Consider the following 27,536-nt stretch of genomic DNA (forward strand, 5'->3'; position numbering starts at 1 on the left):
GTGTTTATTTACAGTGTGCATGGGCTGTTCCCAGGCAGGATCCCAGCTGTCCTAGTGTTGCAAGCGCTACAGCATGTGTAACAAGAACCAGTTCCAAAGTGCTAGTGAGGTTGCGAGTGATGAGCCGCAGGTCACATGGAGCCTGTGGAGCCGAGCAATTCCCCATTTGTGTCAGCAGGGGGCACTCAACAAAAACAGAGAAACCCCCTTAACTCCACCCCATCATCACCCTGGGAGGCCATCGCTATGTCCCAAGGGTTACTGATCTCGCTGGCGAACTAGGGGCTGGGGGAAGAAGGACGATTTTCTGCTGTTTTTGGCAAAAGTTCTGAGTCAAATTTTCTTTTTTAAATACCAGAGAGCTGCGCCTCTCCCTCACCCCAGGGTCACCCTGGCTGCCTGGTGGGTGGGTATCCCTGCCACGCACTCTGCACCCTTGGGTCACCATGGCTGCCTGGCAGGTGGCTGTCCACCTGCCCCCAGGCTCACCCTGGGGAGTGGATGCCCCACCCACTCTGCACCCCTTGGTCATCCTAGATTCCTGGTGGGTGCCCCCTGCTCCATGCCATGTGTTGGCCTGGCTGCCTGGTGGGTGCTCCTGCTCCATGCTCTGGGTTGCCCTGGATCCTTGGTAGGTGCCTCCTGCTCCATGCCCAGGTTCATGGGTTTCCCTGGTTGCCTGGTGCTGTCTGGATTTGAGGTACAATTCTGCTGTTCCCAGGCCCAGGAATCTGTGATCTTGCTGTCCCAGGGATCGTGCCCGGACCCTGTCATGGCTCATGAAGGGGCTTGGGACAGGCTGCGTGGAAGAAGTGTGTGGCCTGGAGACAGCAGACATCTTCCTCCTGCTCAGATGAGTTCTCTCAGCCAGGGAGTCCTGACCTACACAGCCTGCCCTGTGCCACATGGGCCCCCCACTGGCCTGCCGAGCTCGGAGCAGGCTGTGTCAGGAAGCTGGGTGGTGGGCGTTGAGTTGGGTGCTGGCTCCTCCACAAAACCGCTGCTGTCAGAATGCGCACTGTGGGCATGGAGCATGAAACCTAAAGCCAAGGGAAACAAAGACTGAGACTGGGCACCTCTTTTCAGGGCATCAGCGTGAAAACCACTGCGCTCTGCGCACTCCACACCAGCAGGGCTGGGGGCTGTGTGCACGGCTGTGGGAGGGGCTGGGAGTTATGTGTGGGGGTTGGGGGCTGTGTGTGTGGCTGTATGTAGGTCAGGGGGCCGTGTGCAGGGCTGGGGGCTGTGTGAGGGGCTGGGAGCCACGTGCAGGACTGTGTGGAGGGCTGGGGGCCACGTGCAGGGCTGGGGGCTGTATGCAGGGCTGTGTGCAGGGTTCGGGGGGAGTCATGTGCAGTCTGGGAGCCGTGTGCAAGGCTGGGTGCGGGGCTGGGTGCGGGGCTGGGTGAGGGGCTTGGTGAGGGGTAGGGTTACCAGGCGTCTAGTTTTCGACTGGAAGGCCCAGTCGGAAAGGGACCCTGGTGGCTCCGGTCGGCAGCCGTTAAAAGTCTGGTCGGCAGCGCAGCGAGGGCCCGGGGCTAAGGCAGGGTCCCAGCCTGCCCTAGCTCCACGTGGCTCCCAGAAGCAGCTGCAAGGTCCCAGCAGCCCCTAGGCGCATGGGCGGCCAGGGAGGCTCCACACGCTGCCCCCGCCCTGAGTGGCGGCTCCACAGCTCCAAGGGACTGCAGGGACCTGGTGGTTGCTTCCTGGGAGCTACGGTAAGTGCTGCCAGGACCCCGCACCCCAGACCCTCTCCCGCACCCCAACCCTCCCCCCAGCCCTCCTGCACCCAAACTCCCTCCCGGAGCCTGCACCCCAATCCCATGCCACAACCCTGAGCCCCCTCCTCCATCCCAAACCTCTCATCCTGGCCCCACCCCAGAGCCCACACCCCCAGTTGGAGCCCGCACTCCCTCCAGCACTCTGAACCCCTCGGCCCCATCCCAGAGCCCCCTCTTGTACCCCAAACCACTCTTCCCTGGCTCCACCCCAGAACCTGCACCCCCATCCAGAGTCCTCAACCCCCCACGTACCCCAACCTCCTGCCCCAGCCTGGAGCCCTCTCCTGCAACCTGAACACCTCATTTCTGGCCCCACCTGGAGCCCGCACCCCCAGCCCACAGCCCATAGCCCCCTGCACCCAAATCCCCTGCCCCACTGAGGGTAGTGGAGAGTGAGCGACGGGGGGCGTGGGTGGAGGGATGGAGCGAGCGGGGCGGGGCGTCAGAGAAGGGGTTGAGCCGGGGCAGGGCCTGGGCAGGGGTGTTCGGTTTTGGGCCATTAGAAAGTTGGCAACCCTAGCTGAGGGGCAGGGGGCTGCGTGCAGGGCTGGGAGCTGTATGCAGGGCTCAGGGCCGTGTGCAGGGTGCTGGGTACAGGGCTGAGGGGCAGGGCTGTGTGAGGGGCTTGGGGCCATGTGCAGGGCTGGGAGCTGTATGCAGGGCTCAGGGCCGTGTACAGGGGGCTGTGTGAGGGGCTTGGGGCCATGTGCAGGGCTGGGAGCTGTATGCAGGGCTCAGGGCCGTGTGCTGGGTGCGGGGCTGGGGGCAGGGCTGTGTGAGGGGCTTGGGGCCATGTGCAGGGCTGGGAGCTGTATGCAGGGCTCAGGGCCGTGTACAGGGGGCTGTGTGAGGGGCTTGGGGCCATGTGCAGGGCTGGGAGCTGTATGCAGGGCTCAGGGCCGTGTACAGGGGGCTGTGTGAGGGGCTTGGGGCCATGTGCAGGGCTGGGAGCTGTATGCAGGGCTCAGGGCCGTGTGCTGGGTGCGGGGCTGGGGGCAGGGCTGTGTGGGGGCTGGGGCTAGTGGGGGCCACGTGCAGGCCTGTGTGCAGGGCTGGAGGCTGGGGGCCGGGCTGTGTGGGGGCTGGGGGGCCACGTGCAGGGCTGAAGGTCGTGTGCAAGGGGCTGGGTGTGGGGCCGCGTGTGGGGGGGCTGACTGCTTTCCCACAGGCTGGGCCCATTCTGCTGCCCAGGGCGCTCCCCGTCAGGCACCCAGCTGGCCAAGACACGCTCTCCAGGGTCAGTTGGGCTCTTATAGATTCACCAATTCCAAGGCCAGAAGGGCCCATTGTGATCATCTCGCCTGACCTCTGTCACATAGGCCAGAGACCTGCCCCCAAAACAATCCCTAGGGCAGAGCTTTGAGAAAAACATCCAAGCTGGATTTAAAAATTGCCAGTGATGGAGACCCCACCAGTACCCTTGGGAAGTTCTTCTGGTGGTTAATTCCTCTTGCTGTTAAAAATGTACAGCACCTTACTCCCAGTCTGAATTTGTCTGGCTTCAGCTTCCAGCTGCTGGATCACGTTCGACCATTCTCAGCTTCCCCTGTCTCGTGCGGCTCTGACACCCCTGCGCTTGCCCTCCTGGCTCCCAGACTGCCTGGCTCTGTGGGGCACAAGGGGTGTGTATCGGGGTGCAGGATTCCAGGCCATAGGGTACAGAGTCCACTGGCTCCAAATGGGGCTGGAGGAGCTGGGCTTTGCCCAGAGCCAGGTCTGGCCCATCCCACGGGCAGGCAGCTCCGCAGAGGCTCCCTGCCCCCAAAACATCGCCACTGCCCCTCCCCTCAGGGCCCAGTGCCCCGAACCATCCCCCTGCAGAGACTGGCTGGCAGCTGGAGCAAGGCCATTCCCTGTGCATGGCTCAAGCCAGAGCCAAGGAGCCTACTTACGCCTCCGATGTCTCGTCAAGGCGGGTGCAGGCAGCCAGGCTGCTGCCTCGGGGGTGCCACCCTCATCCTCACTGGTGCTTTGCACCTGAAAGCAAGAAACCGCACAGTGGGTGAGAGTGCAGGCATGGCACTGGGGGGGAAACGGACACTCAGGGGCCAGCAGCAGCAGCTCTGTGTGTGTGTGTGAGAGAGAGACTAGTGCCCCTGCTGGAGAGAATGAGCCCCAAGTGCACAGGTGCTGACTCCCCTCCGACCTCCCCTCCCCTCTGTGCGAGTGGTGGGCGTGGCCTCCAGGGGAAGAGGCCAAGTGGGGGCAGGGGCTGCGGGTGGAGCGTGGGCAGCGCCTGGGGAGTAGAGGCCGAGAGGGGAGAGGGGCTCAGGGTGGAGTGCAAGCGGAGGGGGGGTTGGGGTCACAGTCCGGGAGCCAGGGCCCACAAAACATTAATCCAATCCTCTGAGTGCTGAGCACCCCCTATTTTTTCAGTGGGTGCTTGAGCCCCGGAGCACCCACAGAGTAGTGCCTATGCCAGCGTGTGTGTGTGTGTGCGTGCGCAGGTGCGTGCCAGGTGGAGGATGCTAAGGATGCAATAGCCTGGGTACTCACTGAAGGGGCAGGGGGTGGGCAGCAGCTGCCCTGCTGCGAAGGGGCTCTGTCAGAATCCTGTTGGACGGACTCATTGCACTAGCTAGTGCTTCAAAGAGACACGAGTGTGTGTCACTGCCTCTGTTCCACCTGCATCTTCCTGCCCAGCTGATATAGGAGGCAGACCCCATCATCCTCGGCTCCCTCCCCTCCTGGGACCCGCTTCAGTTAAAGCTTTCGATCTTTCAAACACAAACAGCCTGGATCATTGTTAGCGTGTCAGGGACGTTTGCTGCACCGGAGCCCAGCTGCCCTCTGCTGTCCTACTCTGTCTAGCCAGCTCTCACTCCCGTCATCCTGTCATTCCGGCTCTTTGAACTCTCACTGTGCCCAGCTAACAGAAAGGGTCAAATGGTGCCCCCGAGCCCCACCCAGGCAGCTCCCTGCATGTGGCCCACAGCTGCCCTGCAGTGGATCCGTCCCAGGAAGCTGGTGCATCCTATAGTCTGTGACCAGGCGAGGGCATGGCCAGCTGTCCCTGTGTTGCGCTGGCCTAGTCAGACTCCCTGCTGTGGGAGCTGAGTGCTGAGTGCTGCGTGCTGGGAGCTGGAGGAGGTGGGGAGGTACAGGCACACGGGGCCAGGGGCTGGGCCATTGAGGCACGCATGCAGTGCAAGGATGCAGTGACCATGGCTATCTACGGGGCACTCCCTGCAGGCGGAGGGTCGAACTTGCCCCCCACACATACATGAGGGGCTCAGTGATTAGGCTCAGGGCTTCCCCATGTCTATACCCACCTCTTCCAGTTCAAAAGAATCATCCTCCTGGAGGGGCAGCGTTGGTGCCCAGCAGGGCCCATGGAGCATGGAGCCCCCTCCTGCTACCCACGAAGCAGGAACCTCCTCCAGGGAGAGCAATGCTGGCCCTGGGACTTTGGTGTCCTGCTCCTGGGGATGTGCCACGTCCAGGGAGCCACACGTGTGGGAGCTCCCTCTGTGCGGTGAGTGTCCTTTGCCTTCAGCCCTCAGCTCCTCTGGGCACATGAGAGCTCCTCTGTAGGCCTTCAGCCCATCCTTCCCTGGGGGCCCCCCTGGGTGGGGCAGCCGGGCTATGCAGGAGCCTGCATTATCACTGCTCAGGGCCCTGGACAAGTCTAAGGCAAACCCGGCCTCACTTCTGAGCCCCTCTCTGGGCTCCAGATGGAACCACGTTGTCCCGACAGTGCCCATGCCTTTGGTGGCCGTGTAGTGTGTCCCAGGAGAGGGGATGAGACAAGCCCGTGGTGCAGCCATGCCTCCAGCATAGGAACCCTCCTCATCAGACCCTGCTCCCCCTGAGGGGCAGGACGCGTCCATGGAGACCTCCCATTTGGAAGGAGCCATCTCCATAGGGGCTTCTCCAGGGCCTTTCTTCTCCTGGTAGCCTGGACTACCCGCCCCCTCTGCACATGCCCCAACTGTGCCAGCAGGTAGCCCCTGTGGGGCCCATTGCAGCCTTGGTGGGGATGGCACTGCGTGGAGATTTCCTTTCCCTCCTGGAGAAATGGGGGCTGCCTCACCTCCGTGGCAGAGATGCTCCAAAACATGCTCTGCCAGCTCCAGTGACGGTGGCTCTTGGACGGAGCTCTCCACTCTATGCTGGCACTCGAATGTCCCCGGGGGCATCTCACAGGCTGCCCCTTCCACGTCCTCTATATCTGTTTGGTCAAATCGGAACCGCTCCTCCCTCGCCCTCTCCAGCACCTTCTGTACCACACTGCCCAGGCTGCTCCTCCGGCAGCTGGGTGCCCTGCTAGCTCTCCGCGGGGACCCGGCTCTGGGTGAGGTGTACAGGCACATCCTGGAGATGGCTTTCTTCAGACGGTCCACGGGAGACGTAGCCTCGGCCTTTGCGGGCACGACCCAGAAGTTGGGAATTTCTGGGCAGGCCCAGAAAACCTGGGCAGGCGAAATCTTCCGCAGGGGGGTCTTGGAGACATAGGAATAGAGGCAGAAGAAGGCGTCCGCCGTCGCAGCCAGTGCCTCCACCTGCTGGAACCGACCTGGCAGCATGGAAAGGAGAGAGAGGAAGGTCAGACACTAGACAGAGATTGGGGATGCTCAGGGCCAAGCAGAAGTTACAGAACCAGGAGTCCCTAGGAGCATTCTCCCACCTGGGCCACGCCCGAGGCCGGACTAGGTGCTTGGAACTGTCCCTGCTGGCCTGGATGCCTGTGGATCTATTAGCAGGGTTGCTGTGGGAAGCTGGTGAGTGGAACCCGACTGTAGTAGCCAGGCTCTTCTGATGGCCCGTTCAGTATTGGTTGAAGGGGGTTCTGGGCGGGGGCGGGGGGCAGAAACACAACTCCTACAGTGGATCGCGTTCTGCCCAGCTCACAAGTGGGGAAACTGAGACACTAGAGGGGAAGCGACTTGCCCAAGTCTGCTTAGAGTGGGATGAGGTGGGAATAGAACCCAAGAGTCCTGACTTCTAATGACCTGCTCTTACCACTAGGACCCCCACACCATCCTCCACTGCCACGACCCGTCCCAACACCTCATTTCCCCACTGGCACATCCTATCCCCACCCCAGCCCAGCTCTGCTCCCCGGGCAGAGCCCCAGAGCAGACCAGCCCATGCCTCTGCTCCAAGCACCGGTCTCTGAGATGGAAAAGCGACTGAGATGGGATCCTGCCTCTGGCACCACGGGTATGAATCCCTTGAGTGCAGTGACTGGCCAGTAACCTGGGCTTGGCTAGGCAGGGTGGCAGGGCTCAAAGATTGTCCCAGCCTTGGGCACAGCTCATGGCTTCTTACCCCCGACTGCAGGTTTATCGGCCAGGCTGCTTTAACCCCCAGCTATCCAGGCTCCTCTGGAGTGCCCAGGCATCCCCGTGGGAGAGGTAACCCCAGCAACACCTACTGGCCAGGGTCAGGCAGGGATCCTCCATCTCCAGGCGCTGCACCTGGGCCTTCAGGAAGAGCTGGAAATCTATGCCTTTGGCTTGAGAAGGAGCTGAGAAGAACCGGGCTGGGATCCGGGCTGTTGCCTGAAGCTCGTCCTGCACGAAGCCCAAGTTGTAGAGAATCTCCTCAGCGTCCTCCTGGCACCGCTCCAGGATCTCAGAGACACTGCAGAGAGAGTGACACGGTGCACTGAGACAGAGTGATGGGGCTGGATTACCCCTCCTGCTGGGGCAGTGGTCAGAGCAGGGGGAAACCCCACACACCATCCCCACTGGCATAACCGATCCCTATGGCACGTCCCTACTGCCATGCCCATCCTCACCACCAGGTCCCAGCCACCAGATCCCCAGCACCACAACCATCCACACACACCGTCCCCACCAGCATACCCCATCCCCACCGACATGCCCCATCCACACACCCCATCCGCACACACCATCCCCACACCCCATCTGCACACATCGTCCCCACCAGCATAACCCATCCCCCGCACAATGCCCCATCCGCACACACCCTCCCCATCAGCATAACCCATCCCCACCAACACGCCCCATCCACACACACCATCCTCACCAGCATAACCCATCCCCACTGTCACACCCCATCCACACACACCATTCCCAGCAGCATAACCCAGCCCCCTGGCCCATCCACACGCACCGTCCCCACCAGCATAAGCCATCCCCACCAACACGCCCCATTCACACACACCATCATCATCAGCATAACCCAGCCCCACACCCCATCTGCTCACACCAACCCCACCAGCATCACCCATCCCCACACCCCATCCGCTCACACCGACCCCACCAGCATAACCCATCTCCATTGACACGCCCCATCCGCACACACCGTCCCCACCATCCCCACACCCCATCCACACACACTGTCCCCACCCCCACCCCCCATTATATCCCATTCCCACACACTCCCCGTGAATATGAGCCACCCCAAACACCATCCCCAATGCTCTCCCCCATGGCCCATCCCACGCACCATCCCCCACCACACACCATCCCCAAACACCATCCCCACTGCCACACCTCATCCCCACACACTGTCCCCACTGCCACATCTCATCCCCATGCCCCATACCCTCCTACCCCCATTACCTATCTGCCCTGGGCCAGTGGGTCTCAGGTTGGAGGCTGTTGGGTTGAGGTGGGGGCTAGTCCAAGGAATTTGCTGCTGCTCTACAGACACCAAAGGGGAATGCTTGGCTGTGGCTGAAGGACCCCCAAGAGATCTGGCTTGGCTGCAGCTGAGCCTCCCCTCCCCACCACCAGAGGGGACAGGACTGGCTGTAGCTGCCTCAACAGTGCTGAAGGCCAGATGGACTCACTGCCCCTGGGAAGTACCAACCAATCCCTGGGGTCCTGTCCTGAGGTCCTCGGGGTCCTACCTGGAGGTGGTCTTGTTGGTGCCGCCAGAGATGGCACTGGATGCCATGCTATGCCCGAGGTGGAGGTAGCGGCCTGGCCAGGGCTTCTCCAGCAGGGTCCTGCTGAGGGAGAGAAGGCAGGGGAGGGTCACAAACAGTTAGGGATAGCATGGCCTGGCCAGGGTCATGCCCAGCCAGGGTCCTGGTCACCATCCCCTGGACAGTAACACTCGTGCACAAGATCCTGCCCTACATCACTCCAGGGCTCAGGCCCTGCGACTGGGTACGAGGCCCACAGACATGGTGCAGGGCCTGATATGGGGGAAGGTTTCAAGGGGGCTGCTGGGAGCGAGGCCTGCAGGTGCAGGGTGGGCCACGCAGGGCGTGCTCCTGCCCAGGTATGGGCTGGCAGGTGGAGAGGGAACGTGAGGGGGTGGGCAGCCTTGGTGCAGGACCTGTAGGGGCCTGTGAGGGCACAAGGGCCTGTGCTCAGGGCTGGCTGGGGCGGGGGAAGCCTGAGCTCAGAGTCCCCTGGGGGAGTGGGGGGGGGGGAGGTTCAGGACTCTCACCTGCCCGCGGCTTTTTCATTCCTAGGTAACAACAGAGCTGGAAGAGCGAGGAGAAGCAATGGGTGAGTAACGCAGGGTGTCTCCGAATCCCAGCTTGGCACCCCAAGCACCCCCATCCCCTGGGGCTCCCCTTGCCTTGGGCACCCAGAGACAGGCCTCACGTGGGGCACTGGGGAGAGTGAGTCAGCGCAGTGTCTTTGGCCCAGAACCAGCTGCCCTTGCCAAGGTTCCTGGGCCCCGGCTGGTCAGGGTGTTTACGAGACGCTGTACAGGGTGGCTGGGTCTGACGTGCTGGACTGGGGGCAATGGGGGATCAAACTGCTGAGGGAGGGAAAAGGGATTTGAGCACATCCAGCCTCCTCCAGCCTCCCTCCCACAAGCCCCCTCCCCCACACAAGCCAGGGGATTCGGGCTCGGCTCATCCCAAGTGTCTGGTCTCCTCCCCGTGGAGGTGGCAGGGAAATCACACGCCTGCTGGGTTCAGGGCTGTGCTGCCCCATGGTGGCTGACACTGGTGAGAGCAGATGTGAACTGCCCCACACCAGGGGTGACTTTGGCCCCACTCCTTGCTGTTGGGGGAACCGTCTGGGCTGGCATCCCTCACGGCTGGTACCTTCCGCTCCCAGTGTCAAGTCGTCCTCAAAGCTGGTCCCGGTACTGCTGCATCCTGCAAGAGAGCAATGGCTGAGCAGATCCCTGGGAGCTGGGCCAGCAAGCCCTGGGCTGGGCAGGGTGCTCACTGGGAGCAAAGGGGGTCCTGGTTCTGGGAGCGCTCAGGGCACCCAGGGCTGAGCAGCGCGGTCCATGGACTTTCCCCTGCCCCCCGATGAGTGGGGCTCACCGACCATAGGCTGGCCCCTGCACAGGGTCGTGATTGGTGACATGCAGTGACCTGCACAGGGGCTCTGCCCCCACATCCCAGCTGGGCCTGCGGTTCCCTCCCCCAGGACCATTCCTCTCAGCTCCACAGCTCAAACCAGCTCCGAGTGCCTGCTCCTGACACCAGGAAAGGGCCGAGCACAGGGGAAAGCAACCTACCATAGGGGGCAGGCAGGCCAGGCTCCTCAGGCAGGACCTCCATGGACGCCCTGAGCCAGAGAGACGAGCCCGTTAGCAGCTATCAATGTCATTGTTATTTCCAGTGTCACAGTCTCCCCAGCACCCCCGAGCCCCTTGCCGACTGAGGGGGTCTCTTCCTACTGCCCGCAATGCAACTTGTTATTCCTTTAACTTCACTGAGCCCCTCTGCCCCCAGAGAGTACAAGGCATCCAGCCCCAAGGAAAAAGGGAGTGATGTGAAATGGGTGTGAGGGGAGGGACAGGATGGGGGTGGGGAAGGGTGTGATGGGGGCAAGGATGGGGATAGGGACGCATGCAAGGGGAGGGCTGGGATGGGTGTGGGGAAGGGGGCAGGATGGGTTTGAGAGAGGGGGCTGGAATGGGGATGGGTGTGAGGAGATGGGCAAAGGTGTAAGGGGAGGGCTGGGATGGGGTTGGACGTGGGGATGGGGGTGTGGGGAGGACTGGGATGGGGTGGGGATGAGTGTGAAGGGGATGGGGATAGGGGTGAGGGAGGACTGGGATGGAGGCAGGGATGGAGATGAAGGGAGCGCTGGGGCTGGTGTGAAGGGAGAGATGGGATGTGTGTAGGGGGCGAGCTGGGATGGGGTTGGTAATAAATGTAAGGGGGTGGGGACAGGTGTGAGGGTTTGGGGATGAGTGTTGGGGCAGGCTGGGATGGGGTGGGATGGGTGGGAGGGGTCAAGGATGAGGATGATAATGGGGTGAGTGTGGTTGGGATGAGGGTGAGGGGAGGACTGAAATGGTGGTAGGGATCATAGAATCAAAGAATCTCAGGGTTGGAAGAGACTTCAGGAGGTCATCTAGTCCAACCCCCTGCTCAAAGCAGGACCAACCCCAACTAACCCATGGGATGGTGGTATGGGGTGGGGATTGGTGTGAAGGGAGAGCTGGGATGAGACAGGGATAGTGGTATGGGGTGGGGATCGGTGTGAGGGGAGGGCTGGGATGGGGCAGGGATGGTGGTATGGGACGGGGATCAGTGTGAGAGGAGGGCTGGGATGGGGTAGGGATGGTGGTATGGGATGGGGATCAGTGTGAGAGGAGGGCTGGGATGGGGTAGGGATGGTGGTATGGGGTGGTATGCAGCCAGCATGGATTTACCAAGAATAAATCAAGCCAAACCAGCTGATTTCCTTCTTTGACAGGGTAACTGATTTGGTGGATGGGGGAATGCAGTGGACATAATATACCTGGACTTTAACAAGGCTTTTGACACAGTCCCACATGACATTCTGCTAAGTAAGCTGGAGAAATGCGGGCTCGGTGGAACTACCATTAGGTGGATACATAATTGATTAAACAACCGCAAACAAAGAGTAGCTATTAGTGGAATGATGTCAGATTGGAAGGAGGTCCTGAGTGGGGTTACACAGGGATCTGTTCTGGGTCTGGTGTTATTTAAAATCTTTATTAATGGCCTGGATTATGGGTGGTGGGTGAACCACAAGTGTGGTGAGGTTAGCCCCCGTCCCGTCCTGTCCCTCCCACCCCCCTTCCCTTGCCGAAGTGCAGAGACCTTATCCCCTGCAACCGCCAGCAACCCCCCACACCAGCCCTGGGCTGCCCGAGTGCCGGGTGGGTGGGCAGGCGGCATGTGCTCCCCCCCAAACCCTGAAGCACCAGGCAGCGCGGCCCTAGCCACCCCAAGCCCCACCCAGCAGGCTTCCCAGAAGAGGAGGCAGCCTGCCTGGGCTCAGACAACTAGCGGCAAGCAGGAGGGGGCCTTGGGATGGAATATGGGCGGAATCACATGGGACTGTTTGGGGAGGCACAGCCTTCCCGAGCCTATGCTATGCGCTGCCCATGTCCTGGGTGCAGGGCCACCCAGAGGGGGGCAAGTGGGGCAATTTTCCCGGGGCCCTGCAGGGGCCCCCATGAGAGTTTTTCAGGGCCCCTGGAGCGGGGTCCTTCACTTGCTCCGGTTCTCCGTGGCAATTCAGTGGCGGGGGCCCCCCGCCGCCGAAGACCCCAGGACCCCTGAATCCTCTGGGTGGCCCTGCCTGGGTGTTGGTATAGAGAGCATACTGATCAAATTTGCAGATGACACAAAGCTGCGGGGCGGGAGTGGGGGTGCCAACACTTCGGAGGATAGAGCTAATATTCAAAGGGATCTTGATAAATCGGAGAACTAGGCTATAGACAACAAAATGAAATTCAACAAAGACAAATGTAAGGTGCTACATTTAGGGAAGGAAAACCAAATGCACAAATACAGAACGGGGGATAACTGGCTTGGCAGCAGCACTGCTGAGAAGGATCGGGGAGTTGTGGTGGATCACAACCTCAGCGTGACTCAGCAACACACTGCTGTTGCAAAAAAAGCAAATGCAATTTTAGGTGCATTAACAGAGACATAGCATGCAAGTCATGGGAGGTGATAGCACTACTCTACTCGGCATTGGCTAGGTCTCGTGGTGTACTGTGTCCAATTTTGGTCACCATTGTATAAAAAGGATGGAGAAAAACTGAAAAAGATCCAGAGGGGAGCAATGAAGATGATCAAAGGGGTGGAATGCCAGCTATATGAGCAAAGGCTGAAGCTACTGGATATGTTTAATTTGAAAAGAGGAGATTAAGAGGGGAATAATAGAATATTAAGGTTGGAAGGGACCTCAGGAGGTCATCTAGTCCAACCCCCTGCTCAAAGCAGGACCAACCCCAACTAAATCATCCCAGCCAGGGCTTTGTCAAGTCAGGCCTTAAAAACCTCTAAGGATGGAGATTCCACCACTTCCCTAGATAACTCATTCAGTGCTTCACCACCCTACTAGTGAAATAGTTTTTTCCTAATATCCAACCTACACCTTCCCCACTGCAACTTGAGACCATTGCCCCTTGTTCTGTCATCTGCCACCACTGAGAACAGCTGAGCTCCATCCTCTTTGGAAACCCCTTCAGGTAGTGATAGCAATCTTCAGATACTTGAACGGTTGCCTTAAAAAAGATGGAGAAAAGTTGTTCTCTTTTGCCACAGAGAGCCGGACAAGAGGTGATGGATTTAAACTACAGCACACCAGATATAGATTTAATCTCAGGAAAAACCTCCTAACTGTAAGAACCGTAGGACCGTGGAACAGATGCCCTGCGAGCTGCGGAGGCTTCTTCACTGGAGGTTTCAAAAGGAGGCTGGACAGCCATGTGTCTGGGATGGTTTAGACACAACAAATCCTGCCTCTTGGAAGGGGGTTAGACTACATGACCCTTGTGGTCCCGTCTAACCCTATGGTTCTATGATTCTATCACACACATACAGAGCAGGGGCAGCAGCCACACACATACATACACATACACAGAGAAAAGGTGGCAGCAGTCACACACATACACATACACAGAGCAGGTGGCAGCAGTCACACACACACACACACACACACTCTTACACACAGAGGGCAGTTGGACTCACCCACAGTCCTGCAGCCAGGTCTCAATCTTGCTGGAGGAGCTTCCTGTTGGAAATACAAAAATCCATCAAATAAACCAGGGAGAGCCCTTCCCTGCCCCCTTCCCAGCCCCGCACTCCCACCCTGCACCTCTTACTGCCAACAGCCCCATGACCTCCCCAAGGCCAAACCCAGAACAGCGAGCTCGTTGGGATGAGCAGAATGGGTGCACCAGCCTGGGGGTCTCCATGGATTTCCCTAGGAAGTGGGCTCTGCACTGGCTGGGAGCTTCTCCTCTCGGGCTGAGCACTGAGCATCTTTCTCCTGTAGACAGAGGGTGCCAGGCCAAGAGAGAAAGTCTAGTCCCAGCCCTGGCCACTCTGAGGGAGACGTCTCTGCCCCAGGAACAGGGGCAGGGGTTGGGATTGGGGGCCATGGCCTCAGGAATGAGCTGTTAGGGTCAGGGAAGCAGCCACAGGGCTGGGCACAAGATCTGGAATGGGGTCATTGGGGTCAGGAGCCAGGGTCATTTGATGAAAGAAATTTCCAGTTACTTGAAATTTTTCAGGGATGTTTTTGCAGATCTGAAAAGGTGGCGGGGCAGGTGCTGTTCTGCCCAGTGCTCAGGGTGAACGAGAGCGGACGCTATCCAAGTCCCGCCATGCACTTACCTCTTGGGAAGTACAGCACAGGAGCTAAAGGAAGAACCCAGTCCTCCCAAACACGTGCCCCGCCCCTACCCACTTCCCCAGCTGCTCTCCCACCTTCGAGGAAGACATCATCTAGATGTGGTGGCTGCAGCCCAGACACATCCTGCACGGCCACCGCTGCCTCCTCCTCCAGCACAGTGGTACGCCAGCACCGGCTCTGCCGGACCCACGCTCTGCGCTTCTCCCAGGATGAGGGGCTCAGCACTGATGCAGCCTCCATGGCTCGCAGGGCCACAGGACCTTCTGGGCAAAGCCAAGACCCTGAGAGAAACCAACAGTCAGTCAGTGCATCCACGTCTGAGCTGAGCCACACCTCCTGTGGTCTCTGCTGACAGGGCACAGCCGGGGATCGCCTTCTGCAGCCTGCCAGGGGAGCCATGCCTGCCATGGGCTCCCAGCACCTGGAACCTCTCCTGTTCCCCAGCACCCAGAACTGCTCCCATTCCCAGCACCCACAACCGCTCCCAGTTCCAGCTCCCAGAACCTCTTCATTCCTAGCACCGAGAACTGCTACCATTCCCAGCACCCACAACTGCTCCCAGTCCCAATTCCCAGAACCTCTTTCATTCCCCAGTGCTCAGAATCTCTCCCATTCCCAGCACCCGCAACCGCTCCCAGTCCCAGCTCCCAGAACCTCTCTCATTCCCAGCACCGAGAACTGCTCCCATTCCCAGCACCCACAACCGCTCCCAGTCCCAGCTACATTCCCAGTGTGACATTATGCCCCATATTCTTCATAGTAATATTATTATGACATGATTATGGCATAACTATGATGTATTTTATGCATTATCGATCATGTAAGATATCACTGGAAAGGTTATGATTTACTGAATTTGATTACACTTTTTGTATGCATGTATCATTTTGCTTTCTGAAGTTAGGAATATTGTCTATGTATCTATTACAAATGTGTGTACACCTGGGCAACGCCCACTAGGCAGAATGCAATCAGTCTAGATGGCTGGCTGGGAAGGGCCATTAGGAAGAACAATAGGTCTTAGAAGATGCTAATCTCCCACCAGAGAGCCTTCCCGAGGATGCTACAAACAGCCTCTGACACATGGCTGCTATGCAGTGTTTTCCCCAGGAATTGAAATGGGGGGGGGGGGCGAATTTATGGGGGAAGGAAGCCAGGGCCGATGACGGGTGAGACCGTGAAGGTGGGCTGTATGGCACCATAGTAAAAACTGAAAACTGTTTCATGACCATTTTATTAGATTCAACTCATGTTTTGAAATCATCACACAAATTAAAGTTGGCTACTCAAGCATTCTATGAAGCATGACATCTACATCCTTCTTGGTTTCTTGTTATAATTTTGCACAACTCTGTTAATGTACTTCTTGAATGCAACATGTTCATCTTTGGTGGTTTCTTGTGTGTCCAGTACTTCCATTCCTTCAATTGATATGCTCATTAGTTCATTCACATGATAAGGCAGAAGGCGACTTCTTTCAGAACACAAAATTCTATTCTGTGATTAAAAAGAACACTCAATTGTAACTGTTGTGACTGGAAGTAGCAAGAGATGAATTCCTACTTCTTTCATCCCAGGAAACAGCATAAAGATCAGGTCAAGCCACTAGTGATGATAAAAAAGAAGTTGAAGTCAAATCTTCATTCATTCATCGTATGATATTCTACTCTGTGTTCAAATTCTCTATTCTGTCCTGAGCACATGGCAGCCCCATTGCTGGTAGTGCCTCACTTCACTCAACTGTCAGTGTTTTATAGGACAGAGATCTGTAAAAGCTAGGTAGAATCTAGACGTCAGTGTTGTAGATTTTTAAGAATAAAGTCCGTGTACTTTTTCAGTTGTCTTAAACACTTCTTGTCCTCTTCACTTAAGGATTCAATATAAATGCCTTCATCAGTCAACTTCTGGACTGAAGTCTTTGCTTCTTCCAGTACTTTTTCAATGGATAACTCTCTGATTGATCCAAATGTAGCTTCTATTGCTGGACAAAGATCTACTACTGTTGTAGCAGATGCCTGGCTGGCATTGTTTAATGACCCAAATGGTTTCAACAGTAGACTTACAAGAGAGAGGATGGTAATAGTCTTCTCTGAATGTAGTAGCAAAAGTAATCCACCAGCCTCACTACTTAGATCCGTCCCATCTTGGTAGATACTTTCCAAAGCCAGTAATAACAGCTGGAGTAATTTTAAGACAACAGCCAAGGATCGCTCATGAGAAAGCCAGAGGGTTTTCCCAGGTTGGACTAATTTGAACTTCAGTCCCAGTGCATCTTCTTTATTTTCCAAGATATTCAGTCTTTTTGGACTCTTGCTGAAAAAAGAATATAATGAAGACATTACATTTATAGCTTTTTAAATGTCTTTTGAAGAGTCTGCAGCTCGTACTAGTGCTAGTTGGAGTAGACGGCCTCTGCAATATGTATAGGAGAGATTAGGGTTACACTTTTCTCTGAGCAAAGCTTGTACTCCACCATGTCTTCCAGAGAACTTTGCAGCTCCATCAAATGCACAAGCAGCCGTCTGTTTGGGGTCCAATTGACAAACATTTAACTCTTCTAAGATGTGGGTTTTCACAGATACAGCCAATGTGTCTTCTATAACTTGAACATCTAGAAATGCATCTACTGGCCTACCACTGACATCAAGATAACGTACATAATGACTTAATACTTTCCCATTTGCATGGGTGCATTCATTAGCCATGTATGCAAATTTTTTGAATGTGGTGAGAGACTTCTTCACTTTTTCAACTGTTGAGTCTTTCACTGTTGCACCATATGCTTCCAGCCAGTCAGTTGAGTTTCTTGCAGAAAGATAGTGAGCATTTGCTGGTCTTGTTCGGAACCAGTGTTCAACTGAAGGATGAACAAGTGATAATGCACTTAACATTGGCCTCCAGCTGATAGTGTGTGATATCTGTTGCTTAAATAGAAAGTATGATGCCACACCCATGTTTGTTCGCATGTCTCTTAAGGTTCGACCCAGCTCAGTGATTTCAGCTGAGCTCTCAGTGGGGGAACCTTGCTGCTAGTACAGACTGGGCCCTCTCTTCACTTAGACCTGATTATCAGTGATTTCAGCTCTAGTGGTCACTTAACAAAACAAAAGACTCTCTATGGAGCCTAATCAGCTCTGTCTTTAAACAGTGGAGAGGGGCAGGTCAAATAGTACTTGTGACTCAGGCAGACCAACAAGTAAAACACCTGTCCCCACCCTCTCTCTTGATGCCCTCAATCAGCACAGGCTAAGTACAGTTCCACTGCCCTTTACTCATACAATAAGAATAACAACATTTCATCCCTCCCCCACCCCACATTCAAGTGATTTGTAACCCAACCCCAGCCAAAATCTATCACTTGGGCAACGCAGCTCTGTTTGCTGGATACCTAGGTAGATTAGGTGTGACTGTAAATACAATCCGGTCCTGAAGCCTTTCCCCCCAGCCCCCAGCTGATCACTAGCTGTCAGGGAGAGCTCATTTAGACTTTGCTTACAAATCATCATTTGGCCAGCATCACCGAAATGACTGCACTGACATCATCATAAAAACAAAAGCTGTATAAGGAAGCTAGTCTATGTTCACACTTTTCAAATCTATTATACTATTTCAGATATACATATTTTATCATACACTTTATATGCTTTTAAAGTGTGTATTAATATTTCAATTTCAATTAAAATTTCGAAACAATCACTAAATTGACAACACTGAATGTAACTAATTCACAAAACTGGCGAGGGGGGGGGGTGTTGGGGAAATTCAGGAGGGATATGGGAGGGGTGTAGGGAAACCCCTGCTGCTATGGCCCTACAGAGACATGTGACCAAGTCACCTGGTACTGGCTCCATCATAGAATACTAGTGTTTTTCCACTGAAAGGCGTGGGAACTAAAGTTGGAGACAAAGGGTTCCTGCCATATGCAAAAGCTATTTAAGGCAAGGGAGTGACATCATCATGTTTCTTCACTGACCTCCCTCCAAAAGGAGACTCTTGGAAACACCTGAGAAAGAGGGACTGAACTGGGGGAGAAGGACTGAACCCAGGCTAGAGAGATTTATAGCCTGTGAAAGAAATACCTGGGGGTTTAAGCTGCAAGCAAGTGCAGATTTCCCTCAAGAACTTCTGCAAACTGCCTAAATCAACAATGAGGGTGAGAATTTGCTACTCATATCCAATTTCTTTAGTATAGTAAGCTTAGATTGCATAGATTGCATTTTTGCTTTATTTGCTAGGTGATCTACTTTGATCTGTTTGCTATCCCTTATAATCACTTAAAATCTATCTTTTGTAGTTAATAAATTTATTTTTGCTTTGTCTAAAACCAGTGTGTATACGAGTCATTGCTTGGAGCAGAAAGCTGCGTATAGCCCTCTCCACACTGAGGGAAGGGGAGAATTTTATGAGCGTACACTACAGTTCCCTGTGCAGCACAAGATGGTATAATTTTGGATTTACCCTTCAAAGTGGGGTGTGTACTTAAGTAACTGAGCAGTTTCTTAGCTAAGCCTTCCCATGCCGAGCTGATCTCAGCATCTGTGTGTACCTGCAGCTGGGAATGTCCCAACCTGTATGTGTGAATCATAGAATCATAGAATCTCAGGGTTGGAAGGGACCTCAGGAGGTCATCTAGTCCAACCCCCTGCTCAAAGCAGGACCAAACCCAACTAAATCTGTGCTGGAGGGGGCTTGAGGACCTGTCACAGCAGTACAGTGTAAAGGAAGCCCAGGCTGGTGGGTCAGGCAGGCTCAGTGGTACCTCAGTTCCAGATGGCACCTCAGGGAGAATCCATCACACCCAGCACCTCTGCTGTTCCCAACACCCAGAACCTCTCCCAGCACCCAGAACCGCTCCCATTCCCAGTGAGAACTGAGAAAGTTAAGAGTGAGTTGATCAGAGTCTGTAAGTACCTAAATGGGGAACAAATATTTCCGAATGGGCTCTTCTACCTAGCAGTGAAAGGTCTATAAGGTGGATAGACCTTTAAGGTGGATAAAAGTCTATAAGGTGGAAAGGTCTATAAGGTGGATAGAAAGCTGGCTAGATTGTCCGGCTCAACGGGTAATGATCAACAGCTCAATGTCTAGTTGGCAGCCGGTATCAAGCGGAGTGCCCCAGGGGTCGGTCCTGGGGACAGTTTTGTTCAACATCTTTATTAATGATCTGGATGATGGGATGAATTGCACCCTCAGCAAGCTCACAGATGACACTAAGCTGGGGGGAGAGATAGATATGCTGGAGGGTAGAGATGGGGTCCAGAGTGACCTAGACAAATTGGAGGATTGGACCAAAAGAAATCTGATGAGGTTCAATAAGGACAAGTGCAAAGTCCTGCACTTAGGGAGGAAGAATCCCATGCACCACTACAGGCTGGGGACCAACTGGCTAAGCAGCAGTTCTGCAGAAAAGGACCCGTGGATTACAGTGGATGTGACGCTGGATATGACTCAGCAGTGTGCCCTTGTTGCCAAGAAGGCCAAAGGCATATTAGGCTGTATTAGTAGGAGCATTGCCAGCATGGGAAGTGATTATTCCCCTCTATTCGGCACTGGTGAGGCCACATCTGGAGTATTATGTCCAGTTTTGTTCCCCCCACTACAGAAGGGATGCGGACAAATTGGAGAGAGTCCAGCGGAGGGCAACAAAAATGATTAGGGGGCTGGAGCACATGACTTATGAGGAGAGGCTGAGGGAACTCGGTTTATTTAGTCTGTAGAAGAGAAGAGTGAGGAAGGATTTGATAGCAGACTTCAATGACCTGAAGGGGGTTTCCAAAGAGGATGGAGCTAGGCTGTTCTCAGTGGTGGCAGATGACAGAACAAGAAGCAATGGTCTCAAGTTGCAGTGGAAAGTCTAGGGTGGATATTAGGAAACACTATTTCACTAGGAGGTTGATGAAACACTGGAATGGGTTACCTAGGGAGGTGGTGGAATCTCAATCCTTAGAGATTTTTAAGGCCTGGCTTGACAAAGCCCTGGCTGGGATGATTTAGTTGGGATTGGTCCTGCTTTGAGCAGGAGATTGGACTAGATGACCTCCTGAGGTCCCTTCCAACCCTAATATTCTATGATTCTAACATGATCCAGTGCTGAAAGTTGAATTCAGACTGGGAATAATTTACCAAGGGCCATGGTGGATTCTCCCTCACTAGCAATTTTAGACTGGATTTATCTTATGTTCTAGCTCAAACAGGAACTATTTGGGGCAGGTCTCTGGCCTATGTGACACAGGAGGTCAAACTTGATGATAACAGTGGGCCCTTCTGGCCTTGGAATCTATGACAGTATGAATTGCTGCCCTTCCCAGCTCCCAAAGTGATTCCCAGGTTGTGTCTATATGGGAAGAGAGGTGTGTTCTGAACTCGAATTAGACAGCACAGGACACCTAGCAGTGAAGACAGGACAACTTGGCTTTAACCAGGTGAGGCACGTTTGCCAGGGGATCTTTTTATAAGCTTTTGTTCATCTCTTCGTGGGCTCTGTGGAATCCTTCTCCCTCACCCCCAGCTCATGCCATCTGTGAGTGAGTGGGCGGCATGAGCCCTGATTTGGACACATCAGAAATTCTAGGAAATTGGGGTCCTGGCATGAGGTTCTGCTGTGCAGCGATAGCTGGGGTAACTGTCAGGCACCGTGACCTGGCAGCACAAAACAATTAAATTACTAGGCAGCAGATTTAAAACAAACATAAGCAAGTATTTCTCCACACAAAGCACAGTCAACCTGTGGAACTCATTGCCAGGGGATGTTCTGAAGGCCAACAGTATAACTGGGTTCAAAAAAGAAAGACATAAGGTCATCATGGAGGATAGGTCCATCAATGGCTGTTAGCCAAGATGGTCAGGGATGCAACTTCATGCTCTGGATAACCTTAAACCGCTGAGATAATTGCCCTGTTCTGTTCATTCCTTCTGAAGCATCTAGCACAAGCCACTGTTGGAAGACAGGATACCGGGCTAGATGGACCATTGGTCTAACCCAGTATGGCCGTTCTTATGTTCTTATGTCCTATCCATAGTGGGGTTGGTACCAATGTCCTCCCCACACATATACCCCAGGGCAGTGGGGAGTGTGGCCTGTGATAACCCCACCCAGTCACAGAGTGGAAAATTGTGGCCTCCTCCTGCAGATGGAAACTCCTGCAGCGTGACAGCTGGGCAGGCACCAGGTGTCCAGGCGAGGGAGGCGAGCGACTCACCCTCCATCAGCATATCTCAGGGATTCCTGCACCAGCAGCAGCTACCGAAACCACCGCCCACCCCCTGCAGCCATGCGGATATCATAGACGCTGCATTGCTAAATCACATGAGCAACAGCCCTGGGGCCCATGGCCATCGGTCTTGTGCTGGCCCAGACCAGAAATCATGAGCATCTGAGAGTGGCTCAGGGCCTATGCAAGACAAGCTGGGAGGGTCTTAGCCCAGTTCCCTAAGTTGCCTTTTCTGCTAGGCTGGTGTGAGGCACCCTGCCAGGAGCCAGAGGGGGAGCTCTCTGCACCATCCCCCTGCTGAGGGCAAACAGATCTCGGCCCTGCGGCAGAGCAAGCGGTGCGCAGCCAGACATTCACTGAGAAACTCGAAGCAGAACCCCCCTGTACGTCCATGACCAACATGGGAGAATTGCCAGGACCGGTCAGTCAGAGAGACAGTGTTCACTGCACCATCAGGGCCAATGCCCCCATCCCACCCCACTGAATGTGTGGCCATACCCCAATCACAGCCAAGGGGCCGTTTGGGGCAGCGCTCGGGCCCCAAAATACCCTGCACCATCACTTCCAATGCCGGGATTTGGTTTAGCTCTCATGGCTCCTGCCCCAGTGAGATCTGGAGAGGGGACCCACCTGAGGGATGAGCAAGATGCCTATGTTTGGGGACCCCTCCACCCTCCATGACTGGGGTAATGCCGAAGAGACTGAGGTCACCACAGGCAGCAACAGGCAGTGTCCTGTGACCGCAGGAAAGAACTTCAGAAATGTCTGATTTCTTCTAACTCTGAACAAGGAGCTCTTCTCGAGTTCTTCCTATCCCTACTCCCTCTCCGCTTCCACTGCCATCTTCCCCAGCCTCCCTGTGCACTCCTGGATGGTGCACAAATCCGCATGCGTTTCCTGAGCACCCGTGCAAGCGGGATTGTGTCTGTGCAAATATTGGCCACAGGGGGAAGTGCTGTGAATCCTCCTGCAAATCGATCTTCGCATGAGTGTCTGGGGCTAAAGTGCCTGTGTGGCCATCTTGTGGAGAAGCCTTGTCACATGACTGAGGAGGTGCCAGTCGCCCAGCTCAGCCAGCACATCACAAACAGCCCCTGCTCAGAGCAGCAGCCATGGAGATTCTGCAGGAGCCACTGGGAAATTCTACATCGATCCACAGAAGAGGCCATTAGACCCTCTAGTCTGACTCCTGATAGCTCAGGGCAGAGAATGTCACCCAGTCCCTCTACTGCTGAGCCCACTAACTTGGGTTTGCCTAACGCCTCTTCTAGAGAAAGGCTCCAGTCCACACTGGAAGAGACCAAGAGAGGGAGACCCCAGCCCTTTGCTTGGGAGTCTGTCTAATGGTGTCACTCAGGAAGGGGAAACGCTTTGAATCAAGCTGTCACCACCTTCCATCCAAGGCTCCAGCCCCCAGCGGTCAGAACTCGGGGTGCTGTGTGACCCTTTGCTAAGCCTGGACCCCCCGTGTAATGCTGCCTTTCACCTCCAGCTTGCTGGGAAACTCTGCCCTCCTCTGGTTCCTACTCCTGGGTTACCCTACCTCTGGGCTGGGTTACCATCACTCACTGGAGCTGAGGCTGATTGATGTGCAGGCTCCAGCTGGTGCAGCATGAGTAGGGTGACCGTGCGCAGGGCCAGCTTTAGGAAGTGCAGGGCCCAATTCAAATAGTTTCGACAGGGCCCGCCGCCAAAATGCCACCAAAGACCCGGAGCGAGTGAAGGGCCTGCCGCCGAAGTGCCGCTGAAGACCTGGAGTGCGGGGCCCTCTTAGGCACGGGGCCCGATTTGGGGGAATCAGGGGAATCGGCCTAAAGCCGGCCCTGACCGTGCGTCCCGTTTTGGCCGGGACAGTCCCTTTTTTAAGCCCTGTCCCGGTCGTCCCGACTTCTTTGGCAAAACTGGGCATTTGTATGATCGTCCGTCGAGAAGAGCAAATGGGACAAATGCCCAGTTTGGGCAAAAAAGGGGGGATGCGACCCCTAGCGGAGCACAGAGGAACTTGGGGGGCAGTGGTAATACCAGCCCCACATGGGAGGGAGGGCTCAGGAGAGCAGCTCGGGCTGGGCTGGCCCCGCGGATGGCAGGGGGCTCAGGCCTCCCTGCATGTGGGGAGAAGAGAGGCAGGCCTTGGGCTGTCCTTGCACGGGCGGGCAGCTGGGGGCTCAGGCTGCCTCGCGCACAGGGGAGAGAGGGGGCCTCAGGCTGGCCCCTGGGCGTGGGGGGAGATGACCTCAGACCACTGTGGGCGGGAGGCAGGGAGGGCTCAGGCCGGCCCCATGCGGGGTCTCGTTTTCCCTTTAGGGAAATATGGTCACCCTAAGCATGTGGCCGCCTGCCTTCTCCATGGCTCAGGCCCCTGGGAGCATATCAGGCCTGTGCCCAGGTCCCTCCACTGGCTCCGTCAGCTCCTTGTGCTGGTTTAAAGCTTTGGTCCAGATCAGCACAGCAGCTAATGGGTCGAGCCCCAGCGACACCAGAGATCGAATTTCGATCTGTGACCCACCGCAACAGCTGCGCTCCCCTGGGACGGTGCAGATCACAGATCCAGGGGGAGTGCAGGAGAGCTGGGGACCCCCATTCCCAGCCAGGGGGGTCTGGCAGTGGGACACACTCCCAGAGATCAGGAGAATCCAGTGTCTGACCAGCACAAGGAAACATCGCAAGACCTTCCTCTTTGAGAAAGGCTCTACCATGAGAATGACAGCCAGGCCCTGACCCCCCTGCTACCTGCAAACCCCAGCACTGGCTGCCTGCTCCCCCCAGAGCCTGACCCCCCTTCAGTCCCCCAAACCCAGACACTGGCCCGCCTGCTCCCCCCAGACCCTGACCCCCCTTCAGTCCCCAGACCCCAGCACTGAGCCACCTTCTCCCCCCAGACCCTGACCCCCCTTCAATCCCCCAAACCCAGACACTGGCCCGCCTGCTCCCCCCAGACCCTGACCCCCCTTCAATCCCCAGACCCCAGCACTGAGCCACCTTCTCCCCCCAGACCCTGACCTCCTTCAATCCCCAGACCCCAGCACTGAGCCACCTTCTCCCCCAGACCCTGGACCTCCTTCAATCCCCAGACCCCAGCACTGAGCCACCTTCTCCCCCCAGACCCTGTACTGACCCCCCTTCTATCTCCTAAACACTGACACAGACCCCCCCTTCTACCCCTTAAACCCTGTCACTGATCTCCCCCAACCCCCTTCTCCCTCCAAAATGGAAATCTTAAACAAAAGGACCCAAAGCAGAGCCTGGCCCCTCCCTGACGCAGAATCAAACTGGCCGAAGGTAGACGCAGGCAGAACTGGCCGAGGCTGCACGGCCCACTGCAGTGATGCCAGCGCCTGCCAGGCTGCCCTCGTGCCAGCTTTGCTCTGTTGCAGCTGGGCAGCGTGCTGGGCTTGGCACCTCCAGGAGCGCAGGGCTCCCAGGGCACAGTACCAAAGCCACAGGGATCATTGGGAGTATCCTGCCCCCTCCCAGGCACCGCCATGGCTGGGCCAGCCCCCCATGCTGCCATATGCTGCAGAGTCCATGGGACGAGGCCGCCTCAGGCCCCAGCCCTGGCTCCTGGGCAATGAGGGGAATGCTGGGAAACTGCGAGTCTGATGGCCCATGGTGCTGTGGGGAAGGGCACACGCAGTACACGAGCCAGCCCCCCACCCCCAGCACCACAATGGCAGCTGCAGCCCCACCACAATGAAACAGACTGGGGCTGACCTGCCCCCCAGGCTCCCACAGCAGGCTGGGTGACAGCAGCCACAGACCCTCCAGACAGAGAAGCAAAGGGCCACAAATGCTTCAGCATGGATATGCCAGTTCTACTCGGGTGAAACCACTGACTCCCCCGGCATCCCTGCCCCCCACCCTGCCTCTACTGCCTGCCCCTGCCCTCCCCCCCCTGCCCCCAACCCTGCCCCCCACCCTGCCCCACCCTGCCCCTGCCCTCCCCTCTGACACCACCCCTCCCCTCCCAATCCTGCCTGCCCCTGGCCTCCCACTCTGACACCACTCCCTTCCTCCCCACTCCCCACCCCGCCTCCACCCTGCCCCTACAGCCTGCCCCTGCTCTCCCCCCCCGGCCCCCCACCCTGCCCCCACCCTCCCCACTATGACACCACCCCTTCCCTCCCCACTCCCAACCCTGCCTCCATCCTGCCCCTACTGCCTGCCCCTGCCGTCCCCACCCTGCCCCTAACCCTGCCCCACCCTGCCCCTGCCCTCCCCCTCTGACACCACCCCTTCCTCCCCACTCCCAATCCTGCCCCCACCCTGCCCTCCCCACACTGACACCACCCCCTTCCCTCCCCCCTCCCAACCCTGCCCCCACCCTGCCCCTACCGCCTGCCCCTGCCCCCACTCCCTGCATTGCCCCTGCCCTCCTCACTCCCACCCTGCCCGTACTGCCTGCCCCTGCCCTACCCACCCTGCACTCCCAACCCTGCCCCCACCCTGCCCCTGCTGCCTGCCCCACCCCTGCCCTGACCCTCACCCCACTCTCTGCCCTCCCCATTCCTAACCCTGCCCTCCACACTCTGACACCACCCCTTCCCTCTCCACTCCCAACTCTGCCCCACCCTGCCCCTGCCGTACCCACCCTGACCCCACTCCCTTCCCTCCCCACTCACAACCCTGCCCCTACTGCCTGCCCCTGCCCCCACTCCCCGCATTGCCCCCTGCCCTCTCCACTCCCCACCCTGCCCCCACTGCCTGCCCCTGCCCTCCTCACCCTGCACTCCCAACTCTGCCCCCCATCCTGCCATACTGCCTGCCCCACCCCCTGCCCTGACCCTCACCCCAACCCTCTGCCCTCCCTATTCCCAACCCTGCCCCCACCCAGGCCCCTACAGCCTGCTGCTATCCTCCCCACCCCTGCCTTGCCCCCACATCTTCACTCACAGCCCTGACCCTGCCTTCCCCACCCTGCCCCCTTCCCTGCCCATCCTGCCCCCATCCTCTGCCATCCCCACTCTTAACTCTTCCTCCTGCCCTCTCTGCACCCCACCTCGTGCCCTACCTTCTACTTCCCCACCTGTCTCCACTCCCCATCTCACCCTCCGAAACAAAGCAGCAAGAGGGTAATTTCCCGTTGTTTCATGTACACTGTCCTGCCCACCATACATCCCCTCCAACACCATCCCTCTGGGTCCCTCTCTCACCTCCCACCCCCACCCTCTTCCTCTCCTGCCATGCCCCCCACCTCCCCCTCTTTGCTGGCGCCACCTGCAAACCCTGCCCTGCGGAGCCCTTGCCGAGCACGTTCTCAGAACAGGTGCCCAGAGCAAGGGGTTTCAGCCGCCCAGCAGGGTCTGTCACTCACCGGGGCTGGGGGGCGCCAGCGTGACCCTGGTCACTGGCTGACCAGCGGATCGCCGTCTAGCTCCAGAGAGGGGCCATCAGTCGTGGCATCCCGTCACAGCACTGAGGCACAACGGCCCACGCACGCATCTGTCGTCAGCAGGGAGGGAGGAAGCTGATCTGTTTTGAAGAGGAAATTTAAAAAAATCAACAACGAAACCTCAAACGTTGACCCACATCCGCTGCGTAGACGGGAAAACTTAATGATCCGCCAACGCAGGAGGGGGCGGCTAATAATAGCACACAGCCCTGATATAACCCTTTGTCATCGCCCCATCCAGAGGGGGAAATTGAGGCACGGGGAGGGGAAAGGAGGTGCTAGAGCTGCAGATAGAACCCACTGTCTTGGCTCTGGGCTCTAGTGCCATAAGGCTCAACCAAAATTGTTCCTTTGGTTACTCATGCTCTGCAAGGTGCTGTCCATTCAGTGACTCTGAACACACAGGCCAAAGGCTCCTTTATCCCTGACCCCAGCAAGGAGGGGCACAATTATTACTGGGGGAAACTGAGGCATGGAGACAGGAGAGTCACATAGCAGATTGGTGGCAGGGCTGGCAGTCAAATCCAGCTCTCCAAACTCCTAGCTCCATGTTTTCAAGGTGATCTGCCCAGTGGGGGGTGGGGGGAAGGGAGTTTTGTCCCAATATTCTGCTGTCTCTGATGGAAACCGGAGA

At 56.7% G+C, this 27,536-nt stretch overlaps 1 protein-coding gene across 2 annotated transcripts; it reads right to left on the bottom strand.

Annotated features, from left to right (window-relative positions):
- TESPA1 (thymocyte expressed, positive selection associated 1) lies at window positions 1-26,960 on the bottom strand. 2 transcript variants are annotated; one of them, XM_039513749.1, is made up of 11 exons: window positions 26,825-26,960; window positions 14,377-14,583; window positions 13,636-13,678; window positions 10,191-10,240; window positions 9,766-9,819; window positions 9,153-9,189; window positions 8,605-8,703; window positions 7,159-7,367; window positions 5,054-6,297; window positions 3,674-3,758; window positions 1-1,040 (listed from the first exon to the last, which is right to left on the bottom strand). In XM_039513749.1, the coding sequence occupies exons 2-11, from the start codon at window positions 14,540-14,542 to the stop codon at window positions 883-885; spliced, it is 2,145 nt and encodes a 714-aa protein (XP_039369683.1). In that variant the 5' UTR covers window positions 14,543-14,583; window positions 26,825-26,960; the 3' UTR covers window positions 1-882. The 2 variants fall into 2 exon arrangements, with proteins under 2 accessions (XP_039369683.1, XP_039369682.1); XM_039513748.1 differs by having other exon boundaries at window positions 8,605-8,706.
- Between the last annotated feature and the right edge of the window lie 576 nt (window positions 26,961-27,536).

Source organism: Mauremys reevesii, linkage group 25, assembly GCF_016161935.1.
Source record: "Mauremys reevesii isolate NIE-2019 linkage group 25, ASM1616193v1, whole genome shotgun sequence".
NCBI lineage: Eukaryota > Metazoa > Chordata > Testudines > Geoemydidae > Mauremys > Mauremys reevesii.

Bases quoted from the DNA above. Each gene is read 5' to 3' on its own strand.
- TESPA1 (XM_039513748.1), bottom strand. From the start codon at position 14,542: ATGGAGGCTGCATCAGTGCTGAGCCCCTCATCCTGGGAGAAGCGCAGA. The intron at 9,820-10,190 runs GTAGGTTGCTTT...GCTCTCTTGCAG, and splicing joins TGGCCTGCCTGCCCCCTATG to GATGCAGCAGTACCGGGACC. The intron at 9,190-9,765 runs GTACCAGCCGTG...TCGCTCTTCCAG, and splicing joins CTTGACACTGGGAGCGGAAG to CTCTGTTGTTACCTAGGAAT.